The sequence below is a fragment of the Phoenix dactylifera genome, unplaced genomic scaffold (assembly GCF_009389715.1).
Source record: "Phoenix dactylifera cultivar Barhee BC4 unplaced genomic scaffold, palm_55x_up_171113_PBpolish2nd_filt_p 000077F, whole genome shotgun sequence".
Classification (NCBI taxonomy): Eukaryota; Viridiplantae; Streptophyta; class Magnoliopsida; order Arecales; family Arecaceae; genus Phoenix; species Phoenix dactylifera.
In genome coordinates this window covers 1,398,219-1,409,653 of record NW_024067676.1, presented here as the reverse complement: position 1 = coordinate 1,409,653, position 11,435 = coordinate 1,398,219, and the positions used below count along the sequence as shown (strand labels likewise).

Genomic DNA, 11,435 nt, shown 5'->3' with positions numbered 1-11,435 from the left:
CTATCCGGTGGCCCTGCTGACCACACCTGAAACATGCTCCAATACCAGTCGTGTCTGACGACACTCAACAGCTCTATGTCCAGTCTGGCCACACCTGAAGCACACTCCTGATATCCCCCTGCGATCCGGTGCAGTCCTCCCATATGGAACTCGCTGCCCTGCTCCTGGACGGAACTGCATAGGTCGGCGCAGATGCCGCTCACCGTCAGAATCAAAGTCCCTGGTCCTCTTCGACTTCCCTTTCTGAGCATCCTGTGTCTCCTTCCAGATGATCTCCATATTTTTAGCTCTGTCAACTAGGTCATCATAATCAGTCGAGTGAACAGCAGCTAAACCCTGACGCAGGCGAGGCCTCAGTCCTTCCTCAAATCTACTCATCCTAGATTTAGGGTCTTGGACAAGAGATGGTGCAAAGCGGGACAACCGATCAAACTCAGCCTCATAGTCCTCCACAGTCATACTCCCCTGAGAGAGGCTCAGAAACTCCCTCTCCAGCTCCCTGATACGACTGGAAGGGAAATACTTGGAGTAGAAGGCCATGCGGAATCCCGGCCAGGTCACAGATCCTGCATCCTGCATCATGGTCCTCTCTACAGACTCCCACCAATGATGAGCCCGGTCCTGAAGCATATATGTGGCAAATCTGATCTTCTCCTCCTCAGTACAACCCATGGCCCTGAAGGCCTTCTCCATCTCATCTATCCACCATTCGGCCTCTTGGGGATCGGTAGTTCCCTTGAAGGCCGGAGGAGCTAACTTCTTGAACTCTGCTATACTCCTCCCCTGATCTGAAGAACTAGCAGAGGGAAATAGCTGCTGTGGTCCCCTCTGCTGTCGGACTAACCCAACAACCTCTCTGATCAGCTCCATCACCTGGGTCGGACCTCCCATCCTGCTCTCCTGGCCATGATCTGGTCCATCCAGTACTGTCTGATCAGCCTCATCCTCCTGGACTCTCTCAGTCGGATGAGAAGTGGCTGGATCACTCCCGATAGTCTCGATCAGGCGGCGAGGTGCCACACGTGCACGGCGGGGCGGCATGCTGATACATACACAAATAACACAACATCAGGGTTAGATCCATCCACTGTAAAATTTTCTACCCCACTATCATTTCTTCACATGTGTCCCTATATTCCCTTTCTTTTTTTCTTTTTTTTTTTTAAAATAACCATCATTAGTGTTGGATCCATCCACCCATAAGATTTTCTACCCCACTCTCATTTCTTTACATGTGTCCCTATATTCCTAAGTGTTTTTTTTTTTCCGAATACACATCATTAGTGTTAGATTCACCGACCCATAAGATTTTCTACCCCACTCTCATTTCTTCACATGTGTCCCTATATTCCTAAGTTTTTTTATTATTATTATTATTATTTATTATTATATTTATTATGATTTTGTTTTAATGTCCCTAGTGAGCTTTAACCTATGCTCTGATACCAATAAATCTGTCACGCCCCGAACCCGGGGCCCGGGGCGCGAGCAGACGCCGTGCACCTGCAGGGCGAACCCCGCAGGCACGCAAGGCAGATGAATCAGATTCCACATCAATAGCTAAACAAAGATAAATTCCAACTTTCAATTCAAATGTCCATATATACATAAGTCAAAAGAGAAAGTCAATATCCACTAGCTAATTACATCATGATCACTCTATCCCGTAATCCCCATAATCATATATCATCACCTGCAAAAATGTAAATGGTAGGAGTGAGCTAACAGCTCAGTAGGCAACATCATGCAATAAAGTCATCATATAACATGTCATGATGCATATAAAAAGCAGCTAAAACTCATGAATCCAAAATCCACACGACAATCCGTAAACCCGATCCGAGACTCAAAATAACTCAACCGCATGACTACGGCCACATCACCCAGTGGCATGGTTACACCGAAGTGCCAATACAACTCTCCGAAGAGCCGCTCCACTGAGCCAACGCACCACTGTGCCGCACCCCCTGGTGCCAAACTCACGCTCCACCGAGCCGCTCCGAAGAGCAAAACGCACCCCTGTGCCGCCACTATTCTATCACCGGTGGTCGCGGTGTCGGAACTAGTTCCTCAGTACAAGTCGACAGGGCCAACGTATCATCCCATTGGCGGGGCCTAGACTATAGTCACGCGGATTTTAAAAATCAATAATCAACTTTCCAAATCAAGTCATGATCATACTCCCAATAGTAAAGTACATAACAGTTTATGAAATTAAATACTTAATTTTAATTCTAATACATAATGCCAATAATAAATCATAACATCCATATATGCAAGATATATGTTAAAATTCTACTTTAAAGCAATAGGTCACCTACCTAGGTTCGCTTAAGAATCCCTGTCACAGATATCACGAACCCCTGATTAAAACATAAACATTATTTATTTAATTAACTAAGAAACATAATTTAAATAATTTTCAAACCCTTAAACTCCTAAGTTCATAGATCCAAGAATGGGCCCCTAAGATCAAACATAGACCCTAAAATCAGAATCCTTTAAACCCAAGTCAATTGTGGCCCAAAACAGATTAGGCCCAACTGAACCAAACCAGTTTACAGGTCCAGATCAGATCTCGGGCCCAAACCAACCCAGCCCACAGATCCAATCAGGCCCAACTCAGCCCAAAAACAGTTCCCTAGCCCAACCCAAACCAGATCTGATCAGACCAGATCAGATCAAATCTTGATGAACCAGATTATACTTACATCAGGCTAACCCAAATTCCTGACTCAGATTCTGACCCTAATCAAAACCCATTCACTCAAATCCAGATCAAACCCAATACAAGGATTAGGTGGAACCGGTTCACAGTTTAAACCCGGTTCAAGGTCTGGTTCACAAGTGAGGCACGAATTTCAAAGCGAGGAAAACCCAGACCGAATAAAGAAGAAAAGGAAAGAGAAGAAGAAGGAAGAGAAGAAGGAGAAGAAGAAGAAGAAGAAGAGGGAAAGGAAGAAGGGGGGTGGCTGGTGGCTCCGGTCGGCCCTCGGCGGCCGACCGTGGCCCTCGGCGGCGGCGCTCGGCCCGCCGCCGTCGGCCATCCCACTGTCACAAGCCGAGCGGAGGAAGAAGAAGAGAAGAAGGAGAGGAAGAAAAAGAGGAAAGAGAGGGAGCTCGGGGCTGGGAAGCTCGGCCCCCGTTCGCCACCTCCGGCCGAACTCATCTCGGCCGGATTGACCCCGGCCGGCCGCCCTCGGCCGGCCAAATCTCACAAAGAAAATTCCCCGAAACAGGGGAAGTAAAACCCACTGATTCCCCATCGTTTCTCTCCCTTAAATCCATAAAAATAGATCTATGTTGTCTTGCTCACCTCCGGTCTTCGACGAGTGTTTTCCCCGGCGGCGTTGGCGGCTCCGGCGGCGACGGTGGCTCCGGCAAACCTCTCAAGAAAAGGGAAGAAGATGAGGGGAAAAACACAAATTTTTAGAGGGATGGGGAAGGGATGGGGCTCGGATGAGGCTCTCAGAGGAGAGAAAGAGGGAGAGAGAGAGAGAGGGAGAGAGGGGAAGAGGGGGTGGTGCGGTGATTTCGCTGGCCGTTCGGCCGGCGTGGTCATCGTGGTCACCCCCACGATGACCCAGCTGAAGTCGGCATCCCTTGCCGACTTCAGTCTGTTGGGCCCTAGAACGGGCCCAATTCGAGTCTTCACATATTGATCATGAAATATGTTTAAGAGAGCAGCAACAGACTGAAAGTGTCTGTGGTGAGACTGGTCATGGGTTTCCAACTGCAGTAGCTGATGATCATCTTGTCAACATGGTTCTAGCATTCAAAACGACCATCACTTTTAGACACTACTGATCTGCAAGATCGAAATTTGTGTCAATCAATCAGAAGGAACACTAATCGGAGACTGGAACAATTATCCAACAGTGGCGATCAACGGTTCCATCATCAATGGGCATCCAATTTTGGGGCAAGATCAATGTGGAGACTCCTTCCATGAAGAGTCTCTGGTAGGATAAAAAGATAAATAGTTTGTCCTTATATTTTCAAGACTCTTGTTGTGGTTTACCTTTTTTAATTTAAGTAGATTATTATCCTCAAGTCTCATTTTAAGTACATGTCAAGCAGGAAAGTTACGTAGTTAATTGGAGCTGTACTTCAAAATAGTTTTAATGCCTTCTTATATAGGAGTTTGATTTTTTGTTATGAGCTTGCACAAGGGGCTAGATATAAAAATAAACCTATCAAAGAGATGAGTTTTTTCTTGAAATCAATCAATCAGCATTAGCAGAGATTAAATCAATCAAGTTTTCTCTGTTGTTCAATATTCAGGTTTGTCAGGATCCAACAAAAATCTCTGCTGGAGTAACTAAGTCTTAGTATTGACAGAGTTTAGATAACAGGATAGATTCTACTCAATCTGGGGTAAGAATTCTCCTACATTTCACCCCTAAAAGTTACTAATATTTAAAGTTTTCAAGTCTTTAGTAATTCCAGTAGCCCATTAATTTATGTTATTATCCTACATACTATGGGACATCAAGTAGAGCCTCATATGCTTGAATTGTTCTTGAGAGACATAAGTCTTTCTCTGCGAAAGAAAATTCAGGAAGTCTGAAATTTGATTATACTGCCATTAGTTGGAGATCAAATTTTGTCCTGCATTTCACTTCTCATAAATAAACCAAATGTTAATATGAGGCATGAGACTAATAGGATAAGTGCTACTTAAAGTTATGCAATAACTCAAACGAAACATGGATTAAAATCAAATGTCACAGAGAATGTCGATTTCATTTTCATTGTGAAAACAAAGGATACTGAAGTGACAACTTCTGCAATCAAAGGTCATTTAGATCGATGATGTAATCTCGTGTGCAGTTGCAACCTAAGGAATTATGTGATTTGTACAGAAGTTAGGTATGTTGCATGGCTTCATATATTGGTCACCAGAAGTCTAACTGCATACTATGTAAGCATGGCACAGATGATAAATGTTAGGGTTGATATGTGTTACTAATAAGGATTTAGTGCTGCTGATAGAGGGTGTGCCAGATAGTGGATGGCACAGCACATGGCACTTGCCATGCTGACGCACCAGCCGACTTGCGCTGAAACACAGATATTAAAAATTACTTAAAAAATTAAAACATTTTAAATTAAAAATTATAAGAAAAGGATTTAATGGATGCCATGCCAACCATTGGCAGTAGCAATAAAACAAGGAAGTTTATTATCTTTCTTTCTTTTTTTTGAAAGAACAAGGAAGTTTATTATCAGAAGTGAATAAGCTAGAGCAAGCTAATAATTGACCAAACAAATTAGGCTTCCACAAATTGCGAGACTCCCTGGCTATTAGAACTATGACAGTCTATGGTACTAATCCCTCCTTATATTTAGGCCCAATTGTTTTTATCCTTTGTAGGTGTTTGGTTTCCTCAACAGCCATATGTTCAACAGCTACAAAATTAGTACTAAATGTTGTTTGATCATTGGATTTGTATATTAGAGCAATAGAGTTTTATGTTATGGATATTTGGTCTCACATTCATATCTGCATGTATTCTTCAAGCCTTCAATAAAGAGAGTTGGATCATGGCTTTTATTAATAGCAAGAATAATTTAGCATTTTTTGTATAGGATTGTGCTCTATACTTAGGACCAGGATACACGAGTCACGGCATTTGCATGCTGAATCCCTACAAGAATCCAAGATGGCTTTATTACCCTTCCCGGAGCATTGGATCATATCTGAATGGTCAGGAGGATGTTGATACGCTATGATCCTATCCTTGGTTCAAGGACCAATGACTCGAGACATGAGAAATCGCGAGCTTAGGAAAGCACCACCACCTTTCCTTCTAGACGTCCAACGTGGCAAACCTCCGGCTGGATAAGATCACCACCAAGCGTGTATCCGAATCGCATCGGTAAACTTACCTCTCTTTGCTTTCGACCCGGCTCGGTTACAAGGTATGAGACACCGGCCAGATAAATCGAGTGTGGGCTTGAGACAGGGGACCAAGATTCTTAGATTCAAGGAGGACGAAAGTTTTATAATAATTTGCATTTAAGATTTCAATTATATGTTATGTAAGTGTAAGGACCGGTGAAGATAGAGATGTATTATGGATAGGCTCGGCCATAAGAATATGAATATAGATGAATGATTGGAGGACGGAGCGGCCGATGCAAAATTAAGGAGGTAATGAGAGAGAAATAACCATGCTGTAGAGCTTTTTAAATTTCTTGGTATCTTATCAAGATATCATTGTATCTAGTGCCGCTACAATCCAAGATCAGTGGAGATCAACTGATTTTCAAGGTGAAGTTAAGGTTGGTTGTGATCCCAATGAAAGGCTTGGAGCTGACAAATGATGGAGATATGGTCGATCATATTTTCAGGATGCAAGCTGACCTAAAACAAAGTCTACTTACTGGTGGTTTTCCGACAGAGAACCCTTCAACACTCAAATTAGTCGAATTCTAGAAAAACATTGGAAGAGAGAGAAAACTTTTGGAATGAATAGGGATGAAAGAATGACTTACCTGAGGGTCCCCAAGTTCTCCCTATATAAATGATGGGGTCGATGTTCGTTACTGAAATTGACGGAATGTGCAATAACTGCATGTTAGCAGCTTGTTGTACAATAACTGCACAACAACAACTTAACTGTCGTTGAGATTGTGGGTGCGTAACTGATGACCATTAATCACCTTCCAACTGTCATCTTGTGCTTCTTTTCTGCTTGCTTCGGCTAGCACCAAGGTGAAGCACCTTAGAATATATCAAGATTAGGTACTTCAGTCGCAAAGTCAGGCTGACAAATATTTTTTACATCAGTACCTAAAAGCAACCATGGACCTCATGCCACCTAGATAAATATTTCTTAGATATTTAGAGGATACAGTTTAAGATAATAGAGCATACGAGGGCACAAATCTCTTATTTGTTTCGCTCATTTGTCATAATTATCCATTTAATTATGGGCATGCTAGGCTCATGACGTGTGAAGAAAAGTTGATGGATGGATTGTGCTAACTTGTAAAATGGTTATTCTTTAGAATATTACAATAACTTTTTAATTTTGATAGTGATACAATCCTCATCACGATTCTAAATCCCAATAGGATAGGTGGTGTCCAAGATGTACCATCCCATTTTTGTGAGAAATTTTGAAGTAGACTAGAGTGGGACTTGGAAACCCATCTACGTGGTGAAGAAGAGAAGAGAATAAAAAAAAGAAAAAGAAAAGAATGAAGTAAAGGGAAAAAAGAAACAAACAAAAAAAAGAAAATAAAGAAAACAAGAATGATAAAAAATAGAGGCTATTTACCGGAATGCTCGAGCATGACAACCACGCAACAGGCTGAGAGCATGAAAAATCTCGTTTCATGAAGAAACTAGAGCTTCCCCATTCCACTGGATTTTAAATCTAGATCCTTTTTTCCCCTTCTACATCAAGTCACGGGATATCCTTATGGCTCTAAAGCATATACATAACAAGTCAAACAAATTAAATTTAGACAATACTAACTCATATTCTTCATTTCATGCTTTATGTTATTACATCATGTAAAAACTTATAATCAACTACTGTTTTCTTAAAGCCCATTTGGTTGGAGGGTAATCTGTCTCGGAAAAATATATCCTCTGTTAGATTACCATATTTGCTATAAAAAGTTGATGAGATAGATGGTTAAATAAATGTAGATCCTATATCTATTTTTTTATAAGAAAAGGTAAAATAAATACTACTAGGGGGTGATATTTGTTTTCCTCCGCTGGATGACCAAGTGGAGATAATCTTTACTTGATGAAATGCCCCAAGCTATGGTTATGCAATATGTTGCGGGCATGATTCGCAATAACAAAGTTTGTGAATTATGATTATGAATTATGATTAGCTATGGTGGAGTGTATTCCTCTTTTTTATTGGTTACATATCTAATCATGTTTCAAATATTTAGTAAGACCGTACATAGCACAAGTAGTCAGATATTGTGCTAATTGACCGATTAAATATTTCTCAAGCATGTAGCATTAGCATTTATATTGTATATCTTAATTAATTTATTTATTTTAATAAATAATTGTTTGCTATTTCATTCATGAGCAAATTGAAACTAGCTAGTAGTGTGCTTTTGTATGAACCAATTGTTCATCAAACTATGTTGCAATCATAGATTTTTTTTTTTACAAAATGGAAACTCGGCAACATTTTTTTCTTTCAATTAATTTTCTCATTGAGCCACGATGGTATGGATATTTTTTGGCCAATCCTATCACAAATTACCATCCAGAAATAAAATATGGAGCAGTGTAGAGTCCATGCTACATATAATTTTAAGTTGGAAAGGGTCCATATTAAATCTAGACAATTCAATAAGTTGGGTGGAAAGGGCCCAAATATGTTGAGGTGTACATACTTATACAAGCCATGCACATTTCTTTTTATGCCGTTTAATATTTCGACAGTGAGGAAAGAAGAAAATTATATTCCTTATGTTGCAAACTGAAGAAAATAGCTATATTTTTTTAAAAAATTGGGCCATGCTCTCATATAGAAGATCAATATCACGGGCAGCTCAATGCATTTGGGGGCCTAAGGTGAACTCACTAAAGGGGGCTTTTTTTAAAAAAATGATTAAAATTTTTTAATAAGTGTAAAATATTTTTTAAAAAATATTTAAAACTAATTCGTCTAGCTTTTTGAGATGCAAAATTACTAATCAAACTTTTATACTCAAGATTCATTAAAATACTATTTTCAATCGATAATATCGCTAATTCATTTAATCTTTCTTGTGACATAGTTGACCGCAAATACGATTGTGTCAACTTTAATTTTGAAAAACTTCTTTCAGCAGTAGCAACTGTTACAAGTTTCGTTAACAATATCCTGTAAGAAATACATACATTTGGAAAAAAATATTTTTTTATAAAACTTAAAGTATCAATAGGGGTACTAGTTTTTGTTTGTAAAACTTCTTTTAAAACTTTTAACTCTGAAAACAGATCAAGACAATCAATATCAAAATATTTATTATGCTTTACAAAGTTTTTAAGATTAAGACAACACTTTTCAAATTCTCTTCATTCAAAGATTTTAACTTTCTAAAATTAAATAAAAAACCAAAAACATCTTCATATATGGTGAATTGTTCAAACCTATTTTGAATTGAAGAAATAGCTTAATCTACTATATATAAAAAGTAATCAATTGTCATAGATTCTTTAGTTGATTTTGTTGTCTCATCATCACTATATTCATCAAATTATTTTTTTCTATGAATCACATGTTTTTCACGAAATGTAGGTTCTATTTTCATTTTATTTGCAATTTTTTTAGATGAAATCAAAGCAGACATGAATCCATTTTCTCTATAACTTTTCAAATAAGAAAGAAGACCTTTTAATTGATTTATAACAACATCAATATGAATGTCTCCAGATTGTAAATTCTTACTAACTGAGTTAATAGCAAACAATATATCATACTAAATATTCATGCCCCTCATATGTAGTTAAGCATGTGGCTTCACTCTTTATTTTAGGATATTCATTTCTAAATCAATCCACTTTTTTTTTTGGTATATCGGCAACCCACACTAGTCTCGCGAGCATTGCCATTTGAGTCAAGGGACAAAATACTCCACAGAGGTGGAGGAATAGATACAAAGCGGGTTCAGAAAATCTCTCTAGAATGGTGAAAAGCAAAAGAGACGACCCAATCAGCAGCTCGATTCACCTTTTGGAACACATGCACAACCTGGAAGGCATCACACTCCCTCAGTAGCCTCCGGATGTCATCTAGAAGTGGGTGATCGGACACCCCCAGCCTCTCTTGTAGAATCCGCTTAATCACCTCCACTAAGTCACCCTTCAGGATGATGCGCTTCTCCTGTAGAATCCACTCAATTCACTTATTCATGCTAGTAATATGTTTATTAGCTGTTTCATGACTTTTGAGTTTAATACCTAGATTTTTTCAATCCCTAATTCTTTCATTGACCAAGTGACTCGTGCTAGGCTTTGAATCAAATAATTTACAACAAAAACAATATACTCTATCCAAATTCTTCGAATACACTAACCATCTTCTATCATATTTTTCACTATTAGGTGACTTACGAATGTAATGTTTCGTAGAGAAGTGTCTATTATTTTCATGCCTAGAAAAATGAAGATCATAATCTTTAATTGGATCTCTTTCTACTAATAGATCTCTCAACTTTGTATCAATCTATTTTCATTGACCATGATCATATATTTTTGTAGAAACAGAACTAGTTTTACTAAGCTCTATGCTATCTTTGTTTATTCTATCTTCATCTAATTCCTCATTGTGTTCTTCACTAGAGATTGTTTTAGTAGATGTTTGAATAGTACTATGAATCTGGTTGTCAATCTCATTTTTTGTTTCGTTCTTTTTATGTCATCTTCTAACTCTATTTTGGGTGCTTGCTCTATTGTTAATTCCTGAGTTGAACTTGATGTGGTATTTTGTTTATTTGTGACAACAAATCTATTTAGAACTTCTTTCTAAGATTGAATGAGTCTTTCAATTTGTCTTTTTTTTTTGAGTTTTTCATACCCACTTTCATATTTTCTATTAGACATTTGAATCAAAAAATAATATTATCAAATAAATTAATTAAGACAATCACCATAAACAAACCAAAATTGGCAAAATATAAAAGAGTTGAAAATGATTAGACCTAATCTTGAAGCCTTTTATCAACGTTTCTTTTTTTTTTTTTTTTGTAAAGTGTAACTAGTATTGCTTTTTTCTTTCTTGAAGCTTGCACGAAGAGAGGAAAGAAGTGTGTTTTTTTTATTGACAGTTGCGCAACCCTTTCATAGAAGAGAGAAAAGAGTGATTTTTTTTTCTTCCTTTAAGCTTCCACAATTGCAAGACACTTTCACAGGAGGAGAAAAGAGTGTTTTTTTCCCTTGCTCCTACCGATACTTTCAAAGAGGGGAGAGAAGATGTTTCTTTTTCTCATAAAATCTATCTTTTATGGCATGAAATTGCTTTGTAAGATGGTTTCTATAAAACAATTCATATTTATTTATAATATTTCTATTTTATGTTACCGTTTAATTTAAAATCCTATCGTAATCAGGCCTCTTAATGGATAAAATTTGGTAGTCTTTTTAGGAGCAGTATCTTGCTCCCAACCGTTATTTTTAACTTCTTTTTGATTTAAACGTATTCCTTAGTATTGAAATTCCATAAACGTTAAAAGATTAGTTGAATCCTAATAAATTGGCGTGAAAGAAAAGAGAATCTAATCCGTTAATTAGGATGACTGTGCATTGCCCAAATATAATAAAAATTATCCGCTCCTGCAATTATTTTTTTGAATAAATAATTTTTAAAAATTACTAGATTATTCCGTCAGCCAAACAAGCCCTAAGACGGCAGGCACCTATCTCGAAAGGGCTCACCTTGGAATGAGCTCCCGGGTTCATATCG

At 38.3% G+C, this 11,435-nt stretch overlaps 1 protein-coding gene across 1 annotated transcript; it reads right to left on the bottom strand.

Annotated features, from left to right (window-relative positions):
• LOC120104714 lies at positions 1-1,041 on the bottom strand. The gene has a single exon (XM_039116320.1). The coding sequence runs from the start codon at positions 1,039-1,041 to the stop codon at positions 1-3; it is 1,041 nt and encodes a 346-aa protein (XP_038972248.1).
• Positions 1,042-11,435: the final 10,394 nt, after the last annotated feature.

What these genes read in the sequence shown, in the direction of transcription:
- LOC120104714 (XM_039116320.1), bottom strand. Translation starts at nt 1,041, where the DNA reads ATGCCGCCCCGCCGTGCACGTGTGGCACCTCGCCGCCTGATCGAGACT.